Consider the following 24,913-nt stretch of genomic DNA (forward strand, 5'->3'; position numbering starts at 1 on the left):
TAAAATTGTTTTGTGTTAAAAGACTACTTGAAAAATTGAGTCTGAGGTATGTTCTACGCGAAGGCGAGTTGAAAAGATAACCAGTGGACACTAACGACGAGTGGCTGGTTTATGAAACTCTGGCGACATGTGAATGGAGCAAGTTGGGCAAACGTCAACACGTGACCTCATATGTTGAGTTTGTATTGACATACTGAGAATATTTTGAGGGCCGGCCAGCAGAACTGTTATTACTGACAATATGTCAATATGCACCCTCAGACGGTCAATATATTGACGGTTTGACAATAATATGGAACGTTTGAGGGTCCCTTTACATTTTACAATTTAGGTTTTAAGATCTTTGCATAATTCGCAAGGAGGAAGGTAATCTTCTTTGTGGTAAGCTTTGCGACTGAAAAGTTTAGTAACTTTGCTTGTATCGTTCGATTGTCGATAACTATGTTTCGATAGATTTTAAACCATTAGTGTATTAACTGTGCTGGCAGTGCCATCTGTGTAAATCTTTAATATGGAAGTCGTTATTAGGAAATAATGTACAATTAAATAATCTTAGGTGTCTTGCTTGATAAAACAAACGTAACCCCATATACAAGTAAGGCACCAATTCAGTCTTCATCCCGGGAGATGTACATTCAAGAACCAGTACAGGTAGACAAAAATGATGCATGGATTACCAGTTGCATTTAATATGTTTGTTTTTTTATTTATAGTTATTCGTTCGGTATGTGTATGTAAATAATAGTTATTAGTAGTTGTCTGTCGAGGTAGATACGTAAGTGAAACATTGAATTTTACATTCATTCTCTAATAATGAAAATTGGGTTACGTTGTTTTTGTTTTCGCGATCTAGATTAATATCTTACTTTTTTGTTTCAGGCTGCTATATGGCATTGCCTAGATCACTACGCATATGCGGATGCGACATTTCTTGCGGAACGTCTTTCCGCAGAAGGTATGATCCGACTGAATGATTATTGTGCTATCCTGGAAGATGCGGATTATGCTGTTGTGTTTTGTGTTCTGTTTTGTGCAACGCATCGTGATATGCTTTTAGTGCACACATACACGCCGACGATCCGATGGTCGACTGTTTCCCAGTGATCTTTGTGTATAAAGATATTGTTTCGAATGCCTCGCAGAGTCAGTGACAGTGCATTCTTGAGGGTTATTTAATTTGTTCACCGTGTATAAAATACGGGAGTAATCGCTTTGAAGCATTAATTTCGACAATTGTGTACTGTGGCTAGTTTAATCCACCCAGTAATTAACTGCAGTTATGAACCTGTAACAGTGATGAAATTCCTTTTGTATCCCTTTATTGGTAATACTTTCTAATTTTAGAAGTGATGTAGGGTGGAACACTGGCATAATATTGCGTTGTTGCATTTGGACAATAATTTATGCAAGAATCATTGATGCAACAGCTGTAAGGCTGCAAAAATACCATTATTCATCCAACTGCTGATCTCGGACTATTGCAGTAGGTTTATATACCTTTTGCGTTAATCTGGTGTTCTTTGCTACATTCTAAATTTCGCTTGAATCATATTCTTTGTCAAACTGACATTTATTGCTCTGAAAGTAATGGTTATATTAGTTTTGTCAATGATGGGATCCAGTTTGTGTATTTCTCCAACCTGACATTGCAGGGTTGCTCTTCCTTTGAGTTACGCATGATACTGTGTTCTTTGTGCCAGTGATCACAAAAATGTTGTGTAAGCTGCCCACAAGCAGTTTTGACACACATTGGCAAACGTCATTGTTGATGGCCTTTATATATTTGCAAAATTTTTTTTTATGAAATTTTCATTGGTAAAATACTTATTTCTGCGTCAGTAAGAGTTGTCGGATGGGCAACACCCTCAGTAATTTTCATAATTAAGTGATCCCTTCAGGGGTGTCTGAAATGTATAATTCATTATTTTTTACTTTACCTTGCAAGTTATCAATTTAGAAACAATTGTGGAGTCAGTATCAAGGAAAATACAATTAGGGCTCAGACTGCACTACAGATTGATCTGTTGGCACAGTCTTTATTTTGTAATCCCATTTGTTGGCTTTGCCAACTCACATCCAGACTTTTACTTTCTAGCGTAACTTAAGCATTGACTTCATTACAGATGGATCTGTTACTGCAAACAAAGAGCTGCAGATGGGGATGGATGGGGTGTGGCAGTGTCTTCTACCCATTGCCCATTTAGGCAATATTTTTGTTATGAATCATATTCTGAATGGCATTTTTTCCATGACAAGCTAAAAGATTACATGTATCCAGTTGGAAGCAGTGTTGAACATTTCCTGTTTATTATTGCAGGCTGATAAATTTTCTTAACATATTTAAGTAAGTGGTTGTGGTAGTCTAGTTCAGCCTGACATTCAGTGTTACTGTAATTAATTAAATGATCACTTGTGTTTGGTATACCATTATTTAGCACAGAATTCTACATTCCAATAGTTCTGCTGTTGAAGAACATGCATTGTATGGTAATTCCAATAGTTTTGTTATTGAAGAACATGGATTATATGGTAATGACTGTCATCCATTTCAGTAAGGTTCACATTCTGGATCAAGTAACCCAAATTGTTTGGCCAGAGTTAGTTAAGACTAATAAAGGGAGTGGAAAAAATCATTAAAATAAAGTATGATGGTAATGTGACACTATTTGTTAGGTTGCTTTGTGTGTATAAGCACAGTAGTGTGGTTGTTTACATGCTATAGACCACGTCGCCTAGGAAGACATTTCCAGAGGCAGAGCATTAGGGAATCATGGAGGGTACGAGCTCTGCACATCAATGGCGGCAGTCCATGTTACTGTACTGTGTTACTGATCATCTAAATCTACATGGATACTCTGCAAATCACATTTAAGTGCCTGGCAGAGGGTTCATTGAACCACCTTCACAATTCTTTATTATTCCAATCTCATATAACACGCGGAAAGAACGAACACAGCAACAGGGGGGCTTCCGTCAGAGCAACTCAGTGATTGACAGTTTAGTCTTGCTAGAGTCGTCTATTTGTACAGCTTTTACTCGGCGAGAACATCTAGTTGCTGTTTTCTTTGATCTTCGGAAGGTGTACAGTACCACCCGGCGCCATCATATCCTTCCTACGCTTCACGAATGGGGCTTACGGGGTCCTTTCCCAATTTTTCTACAGAATTTTCTCTCCAATCGCTCCTTTCGGGTTAGAGTTGGCATTTATTTTAGCTCTGCTCATATTCAGGAGAACGGTGTCCCGCAGGGCTCGGTTCTCAGTGTTCCACTCTTTTTGGTGGCGATTAACGGTCTTGTGACTCTGGTGGGCTCATCGGTCTGTTCCTCTCTATATGCTGATGACTTTTGTCTTTATTACAGTTCCCCAAGCATCAGTGTCGCTCAATGGCGGCTGCAGGGAGATATCCGTAAGGCACATTTTTGGGTGTCCAACCATAGTTTTCAGTTCTCTGCCTGTAAGACCCAAGTGATGCATTTATGTCGTCGTCAAACGGTCCACCTCAGTCCAGAGCTCTACCTTGCCAATGAACTCCTTTGTATTGAGGAGACACATCGCTTCCTTGCCATGCTGTTTGATGCTCAGCTCACTTGGGCACTGCATCTTCGCGAGCTTAAACAACAGTGCTGGCGGCACCTCGCCTCAACATCCGTCACTGCCTCAGCCACACCGTTTGGGGGGCTGCACAAACAACCCTCCTACAGCTCTATAAGGCCTTAGTCCAGTCCCGTCTCGACTATGGGATCGTGGTGTACGGCTCAGCAGCACCTTCAACGTTTCAGATCCTCAACTCGATTCTCTGTTGTTGCATCAGACTGGGGACAGGTGCCTTCCGCACTAGTCCGGTGACTAGCCTTCTTGTAGAAGCTGGAATTCCTCCCCTACGATTCCGCCGACAACAGTTGCTTGTGTCATATATCACCCGCGTCATTGCCTCACCCGACCACCCAAACCGCAGGCTCCTTTTTCCATCTTCTGCACTCCCCTCCCCACGACGGCGGCCTAGGTCGGGTCTCCCGATCGCAGTCCACATTTGTTCCCGTCTCTCGTCACTTGAGTCCTTTCCCCTTCCTCCATCCTTCCGGCCCTCCTCTTCTACCCCTCCTTGGTCCCTCCCTCGCTTGCGGCTTTGCTTGGATTTTTCCTGCGACTCCAAGTCCTCCGTTCCACCTGCCAGTCTTCGTCAACAATTCCTGGCTCTTCTTGCCTCGTTTTGCGATGCAGATGTAGTCTACACCGATGGTTCTGTGGTCGATGGACGCACTGGGTTTGCTTTTATCCACGGTGACTACATTGAGCAGCATTCCCTGCCTTGTGGGAGCAGTATTTTCACTGCGGAGCTGGTTGTTCTTTATCGTGCACTCGCTCACCTTTCCTCCTGCCCTGGGGAGTCATTTGTCATATGCAGTGACTCCCTGAGTAGATTGCAAGCACTCGACCAGTGTTTTTCTCAGGACCCTTTGGTGCACGGTATTAAAGATGCTGTTTTTGCTCTCGCCAAGTGTGGTCGTTCAGCGACGTCTGTGTGGACCCCGAGCCACATCGGCTTTCCAAGAAACGAACGTGTTGATCGGTTGGCCAAACAGGCCACCACTTCGCCACCCCGGGAGCTTGGCCTCGTGGAAAGAGACCTCCGGTCAGCCCTACATCGCAAGGTCCGCGATGTTTGGAGCTCTGAATGGTCTGTTCTTGAACATGCCAAATAAGCTCCGCATTGTCAAGTCATCCACGGCCATATGGAACTCATCCTTGAGGGGCACGCGTAGGGACTCCGTTGGTCTCTGCCGTCTCCGAATTGGACATGCGCGGTTGACCCACAGCTATCTCCTTCATCTTGAGAACCCGCCCTGGTGTCACTGTGATGCAGGGCTGACAGTGGTCCATCTTCTGATGGACTGCCCCCTTGCAGCAGTCCTTTAATTTACCAGCTGCACTTCCTTTAATTCTAGGTGACGATGCCTCTATAACTGACTCAGTTTTACATTTTATCTGTGCAGCTGGGTTTTATCACTCGCTCTAGTGTGGGCACTCTCGCGTGATTTCTCAGGCTACACCCACTCCAGCGACTTTTAATTGTGACGTGGATACCAAAATAGTGTCTTTTATGGTAACAAGTTGTGTTGGTACCTCTATCAACGCTTTCCAGCTGGAGGTTCTTTGTTTGTAGTTGACCTTTTACCTGATCCATCAACCACTGTAGTCTGTTTTACTCTAGTCAACTATTTGCTCTGCTCCTTTTAAGTGTCCTGTGTTTTGTGTTATTGCGGTGTTCATTTTTGCTCTGTGCCCCTTGGTGGTCCCTCCCTCTGAGTGCAGAGGTTATGCTTTTACTGTATAGGCCCTTTGCAAGTGTATCAGTTTGGAACAGGGGACTGATGACGTTGATGTTTAGCCCCCATCAAACCCCAAAACCAACCAACCAACCAAATATGAGAGATATAATGGCAGTGTGCTCTCTTGGGTACATTAAAGTATAGTTTAAGGAGAGCCCCAAACAAGCGTGCACTCTCTCTCTCTCTCTCTCTCTCTCTCTCTCTCTCTCTCTCTCTCTCTCACACACACACACACACACACACACACACACACCTGCACTCTGTACAACTACTGTTCGGTAAACTAAGTTGATACACACTCGGCATATAGTGATAGGTGGGAGTGACCATAAATGGGAAATGCCTTTGTGATCACTCACATCAACTACTGTGTTGAATGTTCACTTAAGTTTGTGTGGACAGTACATTGTGCTAGCTGACTACACTGACACTGCATCTCAAATGGGGATTTATAGAGTGGAATGTACGATTGGAGGCAGGAGGTCAGGAATGGTAGGGAGATTTACAGAGGAGTGACTGATTGCTGGGAGGGAGAGGCAGGCAGCAGGTGCATGGGACAGGAATGTAGACTACTGGCTCATTCTGGCCACAGGTAAGGAATTGTGCACAACACACATTGGCATAGAGGAGTGGTTTCGGAGGGCAAGATAGAACAGAGGTTAAAGGGAGACTGCCGAGAGAAGGCTGCTAGTAGACAACAAGCAGGATGTGGATCGTGGTGAAGGGATGGAGGTGATTGTGGGTTGGGGCATAGGAATTGATGGACATAGTTGATCATGCCCACTTAAAATGCTGTACAGAAATTACAGCAAAGTTGGTATTTGATGTTTCTGCCATCACATCTCTTGTAGAATAGGATAAACTTGTGACAGGACTAGAGTTTGATGTGCAGGATGGGTGCATCAGGCAGACCTTTACCTGGATCTTCCATAGGAGCATGACCCAAGTACCAAGGGGTTAGGAGTGGGTGTTGCGATAGAATTGATTAGGAAGATACATAGATTGAGTGAGCAGAGGAATACCACGTGGAATGAGTAAGAAGGGTTGTGGGTCCAGTGTTTCATATTTCCAGGCACAGTGAAGCATACGATTGTGTTGTTCCAGTTCAGGATGGTATTGGGCAATGGAGGGGGTTTGTTCTTTTGTGGTGGTTGGAGGGTTGGGGTTGTGTATAGATATGTTCACCTATTAAATCAGTCATATCATATATCAGCTCTGTTGTAATTTCTGCACAGCACTTTATACAAGCATGACAACTAACCAGCTGTGAATGGTCACTGCCAAACTGGCCAAGAGCAGAATTGGCCACACAATAGCAGATGATGCTGCTGCTTGCAACGTGTTGGATTTCAATGGCTGCTTCACGACCATTGCCAACTGTATTCTTCCCAACATGTCCGTACCTGCTACCATCCATCCCCAGGATCCTAACTTCAATCATCCTAAAACCACACACTCTTCTGTGCATTTTCCCTTCCTCTGTATTCTCACTTCTTCTCCATGTCACTGTGCACTGCACACAGCTTCGCCTGGCAGTTGCCATAACAAACCACTGATGCTATTTCCCTATCCTGTGTACCAGTTGTGTCTCTCTCTCCCAAATGCCAAATGTTGTCACCCTTCCCTAATCCTTCCACCTCCCCCCCCCCCCCCCCCCAATGAACTGCAGTGTCGACACAATGTAGTCAGCTGGCACAGGCACATTATAGCTGCACAGTGTGTGTGTGTGTGTGTGTGTGTGTGTGTGTGTGTGTGTGTGTGTGTGTGTTTGTACCTGCATTCAGATGGGGTGGTTCCTATATTGCATAAAAAAAGTCAGTGGGGTCCTTTTCACAAGGTTGACAGATTTCCTCCACTGTACTGACGCAACTGAACTGGTACTCCACCACTAGTGGTGTTAATGTCAAACTGTTGGCTGTCCTTCCCGTCTGAATTTCCAACCCCTCTTGTTGGAGATTATCCCACAAGGTCCCCAGAATCTTTGAAGCAGAATGTAGTGTAGTACTCCACTACTGGTGTGTTCCAGCACATACTTAATGTTAAGAAAGATATTGTATCACATTGACAGAGTACATTGAATAAGTGGCAGGGATTGACTTTCAAATTAAAGAATTTTGGAAAGAGAAGGGAGTTTGCAAGAAACATAACTCGTTGTTGTGAATTGTTCATGTATACAACAGAATATATTGTCATGGTCTTTCATGCTCTGTTGTTGATGTGTCACTAGTGAAGACTCATTTCAGTCAGCTTGGAAGCCATATGCAAGTCGTGACTGTTGAACGCAGATTACTTGTGGGCCATAAATACGGTCCTTATTTCTCACACAATCTCCCCAGGGAGGTCGCTGTTCTTTTCTGACTATGTTCTTGGCCAAAACATGGCCCCAGCCCTTGCATTGTTGCTTCTCTTTCCAAGCTGCAAGTCCCTCCTTTGACTATTTTTCTTTCCCTTCTGCCTTTCTGTTGGATGATCTTCTTGATGATAACCATTCTTGGATTTGGTTTGATATTGGACACTTGTTCGTTTCTCTCTCTCTCTCTCTCTCTCTCTCTCTCTCTCTCTCTCTCTCTCTCTCTCTCTCTCCCCCCCCCCCCCTCCCTCCCACCCTCTGTCCCGGAACTTTATTTAATTTTTCATCCTTCACTGCATGGTCCACATTGTTGGGTTTGACATACCCTTCGTCTTCCAAATTTTACAGAAGCACGCATCGCAGGGGGAAGGTCGCCCAGCGTAGTGTACATTTCATCTTTTGTGCATTTCTGTCTCTGCACGCTTTCTTTCTTGCAAAAGTAATACACCCCGAACCCAATATGGTAGTCTCCTCTTTGATGGGGGATTGTCAAGTATCTGCAAGGCAGTAGCCCCCTGATCATGCAGGGATCACACTGTTGGCATCTGCACTGCGTACTTCGGACGTATGATGCCAAGGATATGTACCCATTGTGGCTGGGGCACGGGGATTCTAGGCAATGGTTAACTGACCACATAGTCATAGCCATTGCTGTGTATGGGTGGCACCCATGAGAACCATGAGAACCTGCCCAAGGCAGATTACTTGCAGATGAGATGGCTCAAACTTCCTTTCATTGGTGGCCACATGGCCTTGACAGTCTCTTCTGAAGGACTGGATTACTAAAGTGTGGAGAGGTATGACCTCACAATGTTTCCTTCCCTGGCTATGGTTTGGGAGGAATGTAGGGCCAATAAACAAGGTTAGGCATACTGCCCACAATAGCTGGTATGTTCTAGGACCAATGCGGATTCCTTTTTGCCCACAAAGCCATTATTCTTTGTTGAACGCCTTGAGGACAGATCTGGGTTAGTAGCAGTGATTTTGAAAATGAAGAGTGGTTCAGTTCTGATTAAAACAGCATCTCCTGCTCTGTTGAAGGCTCTATTCATCTGTGACAAGCTGGGTGACATTACTGTTAACTATCACCCCCTATAACAGACTCAATATGGTACAGGGTATTACCTTCCACCATGACCTCCTTTTGCAGACTAATGATGGGTTACGGTCCTATCTAGTGAGGTGCGCGCAGTGGTTAGCACAGTGGACTCACATTTGGCAGGACGACGGTTCAATCCCACGTCCGGCCATCCTGATTTAGGTTTTCCATGATTTCCATAAATCGCTTCAGGCAAATGCCAGGATGGTTCTTTTGAAAGGGCACGGCCGACTTCCTTCCCTATCCTTCCCTAATCTAATGAGACCAATGACCTCGCAGTTTGGTCTCCTCCCCAAATCAACCCAACCCCAACCCAGAACCAGCTCTGGGTTACATTCCAATTTGGAACGACAGGGTGTGCATTTGTCTGTCATGTCCAGCAGGGAGCAAAGTATGATACTGTTGATGGTGGAGCCTTAACCTTGGCATTAGAAGGGGGCTCTGAGCCTGAAAATGTCAAGGTGATAGTGTATCCCCAGTGTATCTATCGCAGAAAGAAAGGAAAATGGTGGAGTACAAGACCCTGGACAGACTGACATACACTGAGGCTAAGAGAAAATTTGAACGTCTACATCCTGTGCGTATGACATTGTCTTATGCCACCGCTACAACAGTTCTGGCACCATCAGCTCTGCCAACCCAGGTCACCTCTCAGAGCCGGGAGACTACACCTGCCCCCTTGATGGTGGGGGGCATTTCCCTCCCTGTTGCTCCTGCACCACCTACTTCATGAGCAACCCCCCCCCCCCCCCCCCCCCTCCCCCCGCCAATCCCTCCCCAACCATTGGGGACATCCGTCCCCAATTCTAAGCTGGAGAAGCATAAGTCTTCTTCGGCTTCTCTCGCTAGCAGGTTTCTTCATGTGGGAAAGACGACACCCACCAATGGCTGAAGAGCCCAAAAACAGCTGGTTGTACGGCTTCACACCCATCCTCAGTCCCAGAGACTGAGCCAGTGAAGTCCTCCCAGCCAGGGAAACCCAGGGAGCAGTAAGAGAAATCCAAAATTAAAACCCCTAAGACCAAGGAAATAGCGGTGACACCCACACCACCGCTACCTACAAGCTCTGCGAGTGAGGATAGGGTGGAGAAGATGAGTCCGCTGCGGACCTCGATCTCACCAGACCCTCAGACACAATGGATATAGACTGCTCAGGCAATAAATCGGTGGCAGCAGGTGACTCTGAGGTGTAAACTGCCTCATTGAATGTTCCATGCCTCCCCAGTCTTCGATGTCATCCTCCAGTGGAATTGAGGCGGTTTTTTCCACCACCTGGCTGAGCTACGGCAACTGTAAAGCTGTTATCTGCATTGCCCTCCAGGAAACCTGGTTCCCAGCAATGCGGACCCCCTGCCCTTCGCGGCTATAAGGGATATTACAGAAATCGTAGAGACTACAATCAAGTGTGAGATGGAGTTTGCGTTTATGTCCTAAACTCAGTCTGTAGTGAACATATGTCCCTTCAAACCCTTCATGAAGCTGTGGCTGTCAGAATAAGGATGACGCAGGAAATAACTGTCTGCAATGTATATCTTCCTCCAGATGCTGCAGTACCCCTGGATGTATTAGCTGCACTGATTGATCAACTCCCTAAACCTTTCCTACTTCTGGGAGATTTTAATGCCCATAACCCCTTGTGAGGTGGTACCATGCTTACTGGCCGATGCAGAGATGTTGAAACCTTACTGTCGCAGTTCGACCTCTGCCTCTTAAATACTGGGGCCGCCACACATAGTTACTCGGCCATTGATTTATCAATTTGCAGCCCAGGACTTCTCCCATCTATCCACTAGAGAGCACATGACGACTTGTGGTGTAGTGACCACTTTCCCATCTTCCTGTCACTGCCCCAGTGTCAGGCACTCGGACACCTGCCTAGATGGGCTTTGAACAAGGCGGACTGGGGAACTTTCACCTCTGCTGTCACCGCTGAATCCCCCCCCATACGGTAACATCGATGTGATGGTTGCACAGGTGACTAGCACAATTGTTTCTGTGGCAGAAATGCGATCGCTTGCTCTTTAGGGTGCCCGAGGCGTAAGGCAGTCCCTTGGTGGTCGCCGGAAGTTGCTGAAGCAATTAAGGAGTGTCAGTGAGCTCTACAGCGGCATAAGTGGCACCCTTCCCTGGAGCACCTCATAGCCTTTAAACGGCTCCGTGCCCGTGTTCGCTATCTTATCAAACAACGAAAGGAGGAGTGTTGGGAGAAATACGTCTCCACCTTTGGGTGCCACACGTCACCTTCCCAAGTCTGAGCAAAGATCAAATTTCTTTTCAGGTACCAGGCTGCAACAGATGCCCCCGGTGTTACCATAAATGGCGAGTTATGTACCGACACAAAAGCGATTGCCGAGCACTTTGCTCGAGCCTCTGCATCGGAGAATTACTCCCCAGCCTTTCGCACTCTCAAACGGTGGCTGGAAGGGAACGCCCTCTCATTCAGTTCACGCTACAGTGAATCCTATAACGCCTCATTTACAGAGTGGGAGCTCCTCAGTGCCCTTGCACATTGCCCCGACACAGCTCCTAGGCCTGATTGCATCCACAGCCAGATGATTAAACATCTCACATCTGACAACAAGCGACATCTTCTCGTCATCTTCAACCGGATCTGGTGCGGTGGCGCCTTTCCATTGCAATGGTGGGAGAGCACCATCATTCCGGTGCTCAAACCCGGTAAAAACCCACTTGATGTGGATAACTATCAGCCTCACCAACATTCTTTGTAAGCTGCTGGAACATATGGTGTGTCGGCGGTTGGGTTGGGTCCTGGAGTCACGTGGCTTGCTGGCTCCATGTCAGGGCAGCTTCTGCCAGGGTCGCTCTACCACTGATAATCTTGTGTCCATTGAGTCTGCCATCCAAACAGCCTTTTCCAGATGGCAGCACCCGATTACTGTCTTTTTTGACTTACGTAAATCATACGACACGACTTTACGTTGTCATATCCTTGCCACATTGGATGAGTGGGGTCTCCGACGACCACTCCCGATTTTTATCCAAAACTTCCTGTCGCTTGATACTTTCCGTGTCCAAGTTAGTGACTCCCATAGTTCCATCCATATCCAGGAGAATGGAGTCCCTCAGGGCTCTGTATTGAGTGTGTGTCTATTTTTAGTGGCCATTAATGGTCTAGCAGCAGCAGTTGGGCTCTCCGTCTCACCTTCTCTGTATGCAGACAACTTCTGCATTTTGTACTGCTGCTCCAGTACTGTGGTTGCTGAGCGGCACCTCCAGGGAGCCATCCACAAGGCGCAGTCATGGGCTCTAGCCCACGGCTTCCAGTTTTCAGCTGTATCAATTCCTAGGAATGGTTTCCGATGCTCGATTGACTTGGCTCCATCATCTTCATCAGCTTAAGCAGAAGTGCTGGCAGCACTTAAATGCCCTCTGTTGCCTGAGCAACATCAGTTGGGATGCAGATCGCTGTACACTGCTGCAGCTCTACAGAACCTATGTCCAATCCCGAATTGACTATGGGAGTGTGGTTTATGGTTTGGCAGCGCCTTGAGCATTGCATTTACTCGACCCTGTGCACCACTGTGGGGTTCGATTAGCTACAGGAGCTTTTAGGATGAGTCCGGTACTGGTAGAGGCTGGTGTCTCTCCTCTGCAGATCAGACGTGTGCAACTGCTCACTAGTTACGCAGCACACATTCATAGTTCCCCTGAGCATTTGAATTACCGTCTCCTTTTCCTGCCTGCGGCAGTCCATCTCCCGCATCGGCGGCCCAGATTGGGGCTAACGATTGCAGTTTGTGTGCAGTCCCTTCTCTCCGAACTGGAGTCCTTCCCTTTACCATCTCTACTTGCGGTCCATTCACATATGCCACCATGGTGTACGTCACGGCTGCAGCTTAGTCTGGACCTTTTGCATGGCCCAAAGGACTCCGTTAACCCCGCCGCTCTCCACTGTCACTTCCTCTCAATTCTTGACGTGTTCTGGGGCTCTGAAGTGGTTTACGCAGACGGCTCGATGGTTGATGGTCACATAGGCTTCGCGTATGTTCATGGAGGACGTGTTGAGCAGCACTCCTTGCTAGTTGGCTGCTGTGTTTTCACTGCAGAGCTAGCGGCCATATCTCGTGCTCGCTCTCTGGCGAGTCATTTCTCCTGTGTACTGACTCATTAAGCAGCGTGCAAGCTATTGACCAGTGCTACCCTCGCCACCCTCTGGTAGCGTCCATTCAGGAGTCCATCTATGTCCTGGAACAGTCCCACTGTTGCGTGGTGTTTGTGTGGACCCCAGGACACGTAGGAATCCCCGGCAATGAACTTGCCGTCAGGGTGGCCAAGCAGGCGATGCGGAAACTGCTTCTGGAGATAGGCATCTCTGAAGCTGACCTGCGTTCTGTCTTACACCGCAGGGTTTTCTGGCTTTGGAAAACGGAATGGCATAACAGCATGCACAACAAACTGTGTGTCATTAAGGAGACTATGAATGTGTGGAAGTCTTCCATGCAGGCCTCTCGCAGGGAATCAGTTGTCATCTGCCAGCTCCACATTGGCCATATGTGGCTAACGCATGATTACCTACACCGTCGCGAGGATCCACCACAGTGTCTCTGTGGCTCCCAAATGACAATCGTCTACCTCATGCTGGACTGCCCACTTTTAGCCACTCTGCGGCAGACTTTTCACTTTCCCAGCACCCTGCCTTCGGTGTTCGGTGACAATGCCTTCACAGCAGCTTTAGTTTTACTATTCATCCGTGAGAATGGGTTTTATACTTCTATGTAGGTTTTAGTGCATGGCCTTTGTCCCTCCGTGTCCTGCACCCTAGTGCTTTTAGGGTGGAGGTTTTAATGTGTTGCAGAGTGGCTGGCTTCGCCTTTTTATTCTCTTGGTTGGCCATCCACTGTAATCCGCTTTCATGTTTTACTCCCTTCTGTTTCTAGCATCTCTCTGTTATTTTCTTGCCCTCTTTTGTTCCTTTCCGTATTCGTTGCCTTCCCTTCATTTCTATGGCTTTTCCTTTCTTTCTGTTTTGTGTTATATGTTTCGTCCGTTTTATTCTCACACTTGTGGCATTGTTTTATTAGGAACAAGGGACGGATGACCTTGTAGTTTGGTCCCTTCTCACGCCTTTAAACCAGCCAGCCAGCCAGCCAAGCCCCAGCTGGAGAAAGTACACCCTCCTCCATTGTGTCTCGCTAGGAGGAGACGTTCGGGGAGCTCATCTCCCAGGATTCTGCTGCTCTGCAACTGGGCAACAGCCAGTGGCAGAAGAACTCACAGGCTGCTGGTCGTAGGGCTTCGCATTCCTCCTCCTGCCCGTTAGGCTAGGGCGGGTGAGCTCTCGCGAACATCAAAAGCACCCAAGGAGAACAGGGACATAAAGAAGACCTCAAAGGAGGAGGCCATATGGTCCCAGGCCACAGATCCCAAGTATCAACTGTACCTGAGGTGGAGGTCCTGATGGCCCTGCGCCATCTGTAACCCCCCCAAACAACCTGCTTCAGAACCAATGTGTATTGATGCTATATCCTCAGAACCAGTTCTGTTAGGCAACCATGGGGCATGAGCTGCCTCCTTGGTAGCTTCGTGCCTCCACAGGATACTGATAAAGTGATACTCCAGTGGAATTGTAGCAGTTTTTCCACCATCTGGCTGAGCTACAATGGCTCTTATGCTTTTCTCTTGCTTTCTGCATTGCTGCCCAGGAAAATTGGTTCCCAGCATAGCGAACTCCTACCTTTGGCACATATCAGGATATTTTAAGACTCAAGCTATCTATGACAGCATAGGGCAGATTTTGTGTGTACGTTCTGGACTCTGTCTGCAGCAAACATGTCACTTGGTGTGACTTTGGAAGCTGTGGCTGTTTATGTGAGGACTTATGTGGATTTTACAGTCTGTAGTATAAATCTCCCTCTCGATGCTTAAGTGCCTCAGAAAGTGTGGCCTGCACCGATTTTCCAGCTACCCCCATCCTTCCTCAATTTGGATGACTTTGATGCCAGCAGCCCATCGTGTGGTGGAACTGACTGCGGTGAAGCCATTGAAACTTTGCCTGCAAACTTGGTCTTTGTCTCTTGAAGACCAGTGTCCCCACACACTTCAGTGTGGCATATGGATCTTATTTGGTCATTGATCTTTCCATTTGCAGCCTTGGTCTCCTCCCCTCCATTGAATGGTGAGTCCATGATGACCTCTGTGACAGTGATGATTTTACATTGACCTGTCTCTTCCTCCACCCAGGTGGGCTCTCCAACAATGCTGACTGGGATGCCTTCGCCTCTGCCGTCGACCTTCACAGCCCGCCATGTGGAGATTTCATTGCGTCCCCATCCAAAGCACAACTACTGCCATTCTTTTGGCAGCAGACTTAGCAATTACGGGACCCCCCCCCCCCCCCTCCCCCTATGGAGCTCACCACTCTGGTGAGTGCTTGCTTGGCTACCATGGGGCACCAGCCTTTGCAGTGCTATTTCCCTTTCTATGCTGCATATCTATCTCCTTGCTATTCTTTTCCTCTCCCTTGGGGACCATGTTGTATGCCTTCTTCTGGAAACCAAAGTTCTTGGTAAAGCTGTGTATGGATTTGTCCTGTCCATCCATCTTCCTTTCCCTGTCCTACCTTTTCTTACCCTTCCTCTGCTTTGGTGTTTGACGCTCTCTTTTTGTCTTTTCCTTCTTCTTCCTCCATGTGCATTCCTGAAGGCCGGCTCGTGCGTTTGGTGCTTGAAAAGTGGCTGGGTAATGCATAATCTCTGTCCCAGGTCAACAAGTATGGCTCATACGTACCCCCTGGTAAATGCCAGACCCAAGGAGATATGATTGCTCGAGCAGGTACCTTCGCCTATGCCAGTTGATCCCTCTGTGTGGAGTCCAGGAGGTGTGGATCATCACTTAAGGCGGGTGAGTCCCCTCTTGAGAGGAAGAGCAGGAAGGAGCACACCATCGAAGACATTGGCAATCGTGGGGGATTTCTCCACGATGAGTTCCTCATCTCAAAAGTGTAAATAGGTTGAGATGAAAGAATTGACACCTCGCCCAGTTAGACCCTGATACCTTGTGGTGTCCATGCATGGAAGAAAGTCACAATTTCATGACAGTTAATTGATTTGTTATTCAGAAGTGTGTAGATTTTATTGCTGGTCCAGTGAAGTCCAGCTCTCAGTTGTGTAATGGGACCTTGATTTTGGAGATAGATAGTGCTTTCCAAGCACAGAAACTGCTTAATGCAACACTTCTCCACAGCTGTCCTGTTAAAGTAGAATCACAACACACTGAATTCCTTGGCCGGCCGGTGTGGCCGAGCGGTTCTAGGCACGTCAGTCTGGAACCGCGAGACCGCTACGGTTGCAGGTTCGAATCCTGCCTCGGGCATGGATGTGTGTGATGTCCTTAGGTTAGTTAGGTTTAAGTCGTTCTAAGTTCTAGGGGACTGATGACCTCAGATGTTAAGTCCCATAGTGCTCAGAGCCATTTTGAACACTGAATTCCTCCAGTGGAGTCCTGTACTGCCGGCAGCTTGATGGTGTGTCCAAGGCTGAGAAAACAAGCTGTCTGACAAGGGAGTGACTGCAGTTCACCACATTGATAAAGAATCAGTGTCAACCTGCACTCTGTTCCTCACATTTGATGATGTAGTACTTCCATCAAAAATTAAATCTGGCTATGAAGCTATTATTGTCGGACCACATATCTCGAATCCCACGCGTTACTATGAATGTTAGCTCTACAACCACACCTGTGAATATTGTAAAAATGCAACCAAATGGATAACCTGCAGCAGGGACGCTCATGAGGGTGTGTGTCCACCTCCTTCCCCTCACTGTATCAGGTGCAAGGGTGATCATGGTGCTACCTCCCGTTACTGTCCAATCTACCTCTTGAGAGAGTCGTGAAGGTGAAGGTGAAGGAAAAGGGTCCTATGCACACTGCTTGGAAAATGTTGGGATAGTTGCAAACCTTGTACATCAGTCTCTGGCAATTATATTACAATTCTTGCTACAACCTGACCTACAAAGGACATGGCTACGCAGACTTGTGACTTCCAGTTTAGTACCACATGTGTGAAATTGTCCAGCTCCAAGATCACACTCTCCTCTTCACCTGCTATTGATGCACAACATGCCAACAAACCGTCGCCTGCACCATCGAAATCACATGCCTTGCAAACAGAAGCACGGAAATCCAAAATGGAGTATTCTTGTGATGATTGTGGACATCTAGCCAGCCAACGTCTGGGTCTGTGCCTGACAAACGCCAAAGTTCTTAGCAGTCATATAAAGGCAAATGATCTTTCCCTTCTTCACCTTCGTATTATTCTTCAATGGTGTCACCATGCAATCCCCTCACCTGGCCGACCTTTGCGTCACCGGGATGCATCGCCATCAACCAGTCCGCTGGCCAACCGAAGGCGAATAGATCAGGATCCTCCAGCCTCTGAACCTGGTCGTTGTACACATTCGAATTCTGGCACCCATCTACTGTATCTCATCAGATACAGTTATTCTCCACTGGAACATTTGCGACGTTGGATTGACTAAGGTTGAATTACATGCAGCTCCTCTAGTAATCATAGTGTCCAGTTGTTTTTTGCCACCAGGAAACAATAATGCCCTCACGATCGCTTTCACGTCCCACACTTCGCTTCAGTCTATTTTGATGCCAGTTCATGGGGGAATCGTGTTGTTCACTCGAGACGATGTCTATAGTCACATCATTTCCTTCCTCACCCAGCTTCAAGCTGTTGCTGTCCATCTTTCCCTTCCTGGTTTCACGTTCTATCTTTGCAACGTCTATGCACACTCGTTTTCTGCTGCCACCAGGGCAGACATTTGGAAACTTATTGCTGAATTTCCTACTCCCTTTTTGCTGCTCGACATCTTCAATGTCCACCATCCCCTTTGGGCTCTCCATGCCCCTGTCAGAGAGGCTCTCTCCTAGCAGATATCTTCAAGCAGATCAATCTAATCTGTTTGAACACAGGTGCACCCCCATTTCTTTCCTGTTCCTCATTCTCCTTTTCCCTCTTGGACTTTTCAATCTATACTGCTCAGCTTTCTTGTCGTCAGTTGCAGTCCATGTCTCTCTCTTTCTCACTGAGCTCGAATCTTTCCTTCTACCACCTCTCCTCCAGGTCCACTCACGCACACCTCCATGGTCCATACCTCGGCCACAGCTTCGTCTGGACCTATCACAAGGCCCAAAAGACTCAGTTCATCCTGAAGCCCTCCACTGCCAATTCTTCTGTATTCTTGGCGCATTCCAGGCCTCAGAAGTAGTCTGCACTGATGGCTTGATGGTAAATAGTCCTGCAGTCTTCGCTGATGCACATGGTGGACATACTGAACAGCACTCCTGCCAGATGGCTGCAGTGTTTTCACTGCAAAGTTAGTAGCCATCTCTCACACTCTTGAGCATATCCTCTCTTGTGCTGGTGAGTCCTTCCTCTTCTGTAGTGACTTCTTAAACAGCCTACTAGCACTACCCATGCCATCCTTTCGTAATGACTCTCCAGGAGTCCATTTATGCCCCTGAACAACTTGGACATTTGGTGGCCTTCATCTGGACCTCAAGTCATGTCGGAATCCCGGGAGATGAACTTGCTAACAGGGTGGCTAAACGGGCTACCGTTAAACTGACTCTGGACATCGGTACACCGGAAACTGTTCTCCGATTGGAACTGTTCTCCGATTGGTATTACGCCATAAAGTTTTCAAGATCTGGAATACCGAATGGCACAACCATACCACCCCCAGAAAATTAAGTTCAGTAGTCCTTAGCTGGCTCAGGGCTGTCCCTGTCTAGCCATCCTGAGGCGGTCTTTTAACCACCCTGGCACACTACCCATGGTGTTTGGTGACAATGCCTCCACAGCTGATCTAGTTTGAAGCTTTATTCAAGAGGGAGGGGTTTTAATCACTCATTCTAAGGGTGGGCGCCTGGCCTTATCTCCCAGGCCCTCTTTCTATCTTCATTTCAACTCTTCCCTACGCCTTCTGTGGGACTTGGTGTTTGTCTTTTCACCGTCTGTATTTCTCTTTTCTTGCGTGTTTAGGCTGGAGTTTCTAGTGTGTTGCAGAGTGGCTGGCTCATCCTTTTTTATTCTCAGGATCAGCCAGCCCAGGCCGTCCACTATTATTAACACCATCTACTGCTTTTCCCTTTGAGTTAATGTTTTCAATTTTGGCTTGCTACTTTTGTTTTTTATTTCAGTTTGGTTACACACAGTTTGAGGCATTTTGTTCCTTCTCCAGGTTTCCGGTGATAGGATTATTTTGGGATATGATTTTAATCTGGAAAAAGAGGCTGATAACCTTGTAGTTTATTCGCATTACTTTCCAAACCAACCGACCAACGTGCTCGTCATCACAGGTGGTTCGTTCCCTCCAACACAACCTTGTGTCATTCATTTGGTAATGCCTGTCCCATCTGTGCTTCCAACCGACAGGTTTCCAAAGTTGACTGGCAGCTCTACTAAGTAGTAGAGCTGCCAGTCAACTTTGGAAACCTGGCCACTTTTGATGAACACCGTTTCCCCTGCATTAATGACCAGGTAGAATACCTTACAAACGCTATCTTAACTGTCGCAGAGTGTTCCATAGCTCACACCTCTTCCTTGCAACGACATGCCCCCTGAACTGAGGCATCCCAGGCAGTCTGCATGTGGAGTTGAACTCTTCGAATTTTTAAACGCCATCCCACAATGGCAAACAGTATCCATTATAAACAGCTACGTTCACAGTTTTGCCACATTTTCAGGTACAGGGAAGCTAGTTTTTCTTCAGAGCTCTTTTGTTGTTTGGGGTAATTTCTGTTGTCTTTCAGGTAGAGCGGTTCTTTCCGTTTCCTGGTCTGACCACAGTGAACAATGTTATTGTAGACCCTCTTGATATCTCCAACACTTTGGACCGATATTTTGCAGACATTGTGAGTTCCACCTACTACCATCCTGCCTTCCTCGTTCTGGCATGGGCCGTGGAGACAAGGACAATATCTTCCCCCTCCCAGAATAGTGTGTGTTACAATACTGCTTACTATGAGGGAGCTCAAACATGCACCGCTCCATGAAGGACATGGCCACGCAGACATGTGACCTCAAATTTGGCTCTGGGGTTGTGAAGTCGCCCAGTGTCAAGGTAAAATCGCCGTCCCCCCGTCCCGCTGTGCACCAAATTGTCAAACTTTCACCTCAAGGGGCGAAGCTACCCACTACACAACCGGCAGGCAGGAAAGGACAGGAGGAGTACTCCCGAGAAGACTTCCTCCATCCCTCCAGCCGAACAATACCCAAGTCTTCCTCTAACCAGAAGGGCTTGAAGAAGCCCGCTACAGACAAACGGTCTTCTCCTTCACCGACTCGAAGATCCTGCTCGACTGTGTTGCCACGTGGTCACTTGGCCCGGCGGGCCTCTGTCTCACCAGTGCGCACCACCAACCGTTTTTCAGCGTCAGACTCCACAGACTGACCACACAAGCACGTCGATGCTTCTGTGGACCCCATGGAACAGGATCCTGCCCTGTAGCAGTGACTCTCTACCGGCTGTCACTCGGCGGCCCCCTACATCTCTTCCTCCTCATGACTGACCTCCAACGGAATGTTCACGTCCTTCGGTCCCACGAAGAGGATTTGTGGCTGCTTCTAGCATCGCAGCATCCCCTTGTACTCTGCCTTCAGGAAACGAAATTGCACCCTCAAGACCACTTTGAGGTTTCACATTACTTCCCGATTCGTTTTGACCTTCCCCCTGAGGTCGGCATCCCATCTCATGGGGGCGTCATGCTGCTCGTACGGGATTACCTTCATAGCCAACCCATCTCCCTGACTACGCGTCTTCAAGCTGTTGCCATTCGTTTTTTCCTTCCCCACCTGACTTTCTCCCTCTGTAACATTTATGTACCTCCATCCTTCGATGTCCCCAGAGCAGACTTACTTCAGCTTATCGGGCAGCTGCCTCCCTCGTTTTTGCTACTCGGTGACTTTAATGCGCATCATCTCCTTTGGGGTTCTCCCAGGACCTGCCAGAGTGGTGCCCTCATGGCTGACCTTCTTAACCAACTTCATCTCGTCTGCCTTAACACTGGAACACCCACTTTCCTTTCTGACTCCTCGCACACCTATTCCCATTTGGACCTATCCTTTTGCACTATCCAGCTTGCCCATCGTCTTGAGTGGTCCATTCTTTCTGGCACCTACTCGAATGACCATTTCCCATATGCTCTCCGTCTCCTGACTCCTACCCCATCAACATGCATGCCCAATGGCATCTTGCTAAGGCTGACTGGCAGCTTTACTCCTCCTTGGTGACCTTCGAAGAACAAGATTTCCCCAATTGTGATGACCAGGTGTACTATTTCACCAATGTTATCCTTACTGCTGCAGAACGTTCCGTTCCTCGCACTTCCTCTTTACCACGTCGTGTTCCAGTCCCTTCTGTGGACTGAGGCATGCTGCGACGCAATTCGTGCACGGACACATGCTCTCTGCGTTTTTAACTGCCACCCTATGCTGGAAAACTGCATTCATTACAAACAGATGCATGCAAAGTGTCGTTGAGTTCTTCAGGGTAGCAAAAGAGCTAGTTGGGTTTCATTCATTAGTTCTTTTAACAGTTCCACACCTTCCTCTGTCATGTGGGCTAACCTCCGATGGCTCTCTGGAACCAAGATCCATTCCCCCATTTCTGGTCTGACAGTAGGTGCTGATGTCATCGTGGATCTTGTTGCTATCTCCAACACCTTGGGCTGCCATTTTGCGGAAGTTTCGAGCTCTTCCCACTATCACCCTGCCTTCATCCATTGGAAACGAGTGGAGGAGGCTCGGGTGATACCCTTCTCTTCTCCGAATCATGAGTGCTACAATGCCGCCTTCACTATGACGGAGCTAGATTGTGCTCTTAGTTTGTCCTGGTCCTCTGCCCCAGGACCAGACGCTATCCACATTCAGACATTGCAGAACCTCTCTCTTGTGGGCAAGCACTTTTTGATTAACACATACAACTGCATCTGGGCTGAGGGCCCATTTCCTGGACGCTGGCGTGAAGCAACCGTCATACCGATACCTAAGGCCGGTAAGGACAAAAACCTTCCTTCTAGCTATCGCCCCATCTCTCTCGCCAGCTGCATTTGCAAGGTGGTGGAACGTATGATTGTTGCCCAGCTGGTGTGGTGGCTCAAGTCTCACCATTTACTCACAAATGCACAGTGTGGATTTCGAGCGCGGCGTTCTGCAGTTGACCACCTCATTACTTTGTCCACCCATGTCATGAATGGTTTTCTACAGAAATACCAGACTGTGGCCATGTTTTCCGATTTGGAGAAGGCCTATGACAACTGCTGGAGAACTGGTATTCTCTGTACTCTCTACATGTGGGGCTTCCATGGGTGCATGCCATGTTTTCTTCGGGCATTTTTACAAGACCGAGTTTTCAAGGTGTGTGTGTGGGTTCTGCTTTGTCGGGCACCTTTATCCAGGAAAATGGTGTGCCTCAGGGTTCCATCCTGATCATTGTCCTCTTTGCTATTACCATTAACCCTATAATGGCCTGTCTCCCGCCAGGCGTCTCCGGCTCCCTTTTTGTTGATGGTTTTACCATCTATTGCAGTTCTCCACGGACCTGTCTCACTGAGCGGCGTCTTCAGCACTGTCTTGATCGTCTTCACTCCTGGAGCATTGCCAATGGCTTTTGCTTTTCCACTGACAAAACTGTCTGTATGAATTTCTGGCGGTGCAAATGGTTTCTCCCACCATCTCTACATCTTGGGCCTGTTACCCTTCCGTTCGTTGACATTACGAAATTCCTGGGGCTCATGCTCGATAGGAAACACTCTTGGTCTTCCCATGTGTTTTACCTGGCAGCCCGCTGTATGCAGTCCCTTAATGTCGTACGTGTCCTCAATACTACTTCTTGGGGTGCTGATTGAACCACCCTCTTATGTTTGTACAGTTCCCTTGTCCATTCGAAACTCGACTATGGGTGCTTTGTTTATGCATCTGCATGCCCACCCCTTTTACACCGTCTCACACTATCCATCATCATGGCTGGGAGAACGCCTTTTACACCAGTCCGGTTGAGAGTCTGAACTATCACTGTCCTATCACCGTGACTTTCTACTCAACAGGTATGCATGCCCTTTGTCTGCCATGCGTGGCCACACTTCCTATGCCCCCTTCCTTGATGATTCCTTAGATCATCAGTATGGGACTCGTCCCTTCTCTGTTCTCCTGGAGTCCGCTTTTGCCACTTGCTATGGCGGTTTAACTTCACGTTACCTGCAACTTTCCCAGTGGGTGTGAACCCTTCACCACCTTGGCTTCGTGATGCGGCTCATTCGCTTCCTAAGGACACTACTCCATTCTCGGTCTATCGCCTTCAGTTTCAAGATCTTCGCGTGGAACTTAGCGATAGTACCTTTGTGTACACTGATGACTCTCAGACTGACCGTGAGGTCGGCTGTGCCTTTGTCGTTGGCACCCGTGTCTTTTGATATCGGCTTCTGGCACACTCTTCAGTATTTACAGCTGAGCTTTTTGCCTTGTATCAGGCCACAGAGTACATCCGGCGACACAGCCTTCCCAATTGTGTCCTCTGCTCAGACTCACTCAGCACCTTCCAAAGTCTCTTTGCACTGTACACAGGTCCAGGAAAACTGTCACGTGCTCACCCTTGGTGGAGCCAATGTCATGTTTCTGTGGGTCCCTGGTCATGTCAGTCCACCAGGAAACAAGGCTGCTGATGCTGCTGCCAAGGCTGCAGTCCTTGTAGCTCAGCCTGCGAGTACCTCTCTTCCCTCCAATGATCTCTGCATTGCCGCCTGTCAGGAGGTGGTGTCCCTTTGGCATCACCAATGGTCCTCCCTTCATGGGAATAAGCTTCGGCTGGTTAAGCCTCTCCCGGCACATTGGATGACCTCCTCTCGGCCCTCTCGCCGGGAGGAGATTAATTTTACTCGGCTGTGTATAGGACCTTTTTGGCCATCGTCATTTGCTCAGTGGCGCTCCCACGCCACTTTGTACGCATTGCCCCCAACTTTTAACTGTCCGCCATTTCCTGCTGGAATGCCCTTTTTTTTTACCAATTTATGTTCCAGCTGATTTATCAGCTGTTTTAGCGAATGACATGCGGGCTGTCGACTGCGTTTTATTTTTTATCCACCGAAGCCATATGGTGAAGGCCATTTAATTTTTGGAGCTCTTATTTTTGTGTGGTGTTTTTTAGCCCTTTCTCCATGTGCCTTTTTTTAGCTGTCTCCTATTCTGTTCATTGGGACTGACACAGTCATTTCCCTCATCTCTGTGTTTGTGTTCTATAGTTTTGACTTGGGTGCATATGACCCCAGCTGTTTTTTGCACCCTAAAACACAACAAACAAATCAAATATGCACTCTCTTCATCTTGGTCATTCGCTCCAGGACTGGACGGCATTCACATTCTGATGTTGCAACGCCTATCTCCTGAGGGCTTACACTTTCTCCTCCAGACATACAACCACATTCGGACAGATGGCCCATTCCCTGGTCGCTAGCGTTAGGCCATAGTCATTCCCATACTTAAGCCTGGTAATGACAAATACTTTCCTTCCAGCCACTGCCCAGTTTCCCTCACCAGTAGCATCTGCAAGGTGATGGAATGTACGATTAATGGTTGGCTGGTATGGTGGCTCAAGTCTCGGCATCTCCTCACTAACGGCCAATGTGGATTCTGTAGACATCACTCTGCAGTTGATCGTCTCATCACCTTGTCAACTCATATCATAACAATTTTTTGCGAAAGCGCCAAACTGTTTCTGTGGTTTTTGATTTGGAGAAGGCACATGACACCTGCTGGAGGATGGTTATCCTTCGTATCATGTACAAGTGGGGCTTCCAGGGTCACTTGCCCCCGTTTTATCCAGGAATTTTTAAAACACTGTGTTTTTGAGATACATGTGCACTCTGTCGAACACTTTTGTGCAAGAGAACTAGGTACCTCAAGGTTCTGTGCTACGTCGTCTTATTTGCCACAGCCCATATTATGGATTGTCTCTTACCAGGTATGTCAGGCTCTCTTTTCATTGATGTCCTTGAATCTACTGTAGCTCTCAACAAATCTGTCTTCAGTGATGTCTTGGTCATCTTTACCCATGGAGCATCAATAACGGCTTCCGCTTTTCCTCTGACAAGACTGTGTGTCTGAACTT

The 24,913-nt window shown here is 47.6% G+C and overlaps 1 protein-coding gene across 1 annotated transcript in view; it reads left to right on the plus strand.

Annotated features, from left to right (window-relative positions):
• Window positions 1-446: 446 nt before the first annotated feature.
• The window catches only part of LOC124605334 (cell division cycle protein 27 homolog), a 231,427-nt gene continuing 206,960 nt past the window's right edge, over window positions 447-24,913 (plus strand). The window contains exons 1-2 of the mRNA XM_047136940.1: window positions 447-651; window positions 880-955. Of these exons, the coding sequence (XP_046992896.1) occupies window positions 628-651; window positions 880-955 (100 nt within the window). The 5' untranslated portion in view covers window positions 447-627. The remainder of the gene's footprint in view (window positions 652-879; window positions 956-24,913) is intronic.

The sequence above is a fragment of the Schistocerca americana genome, chromosome 3, assembly GCF_021461395.2.
Source record: "Schistocerca americana isolate TAMUIC-IGC-003095 chromosome 3, iqSchAmer2.1, whole genome shotgun sequence".
Classification (NCBI taxonomy): domain Eukaryota; kingdom Metazoa; phylum Arthropoda; class Insecta; order Orthoptera; family Acrididae; genus Schistocerca; species Schistocerca americana.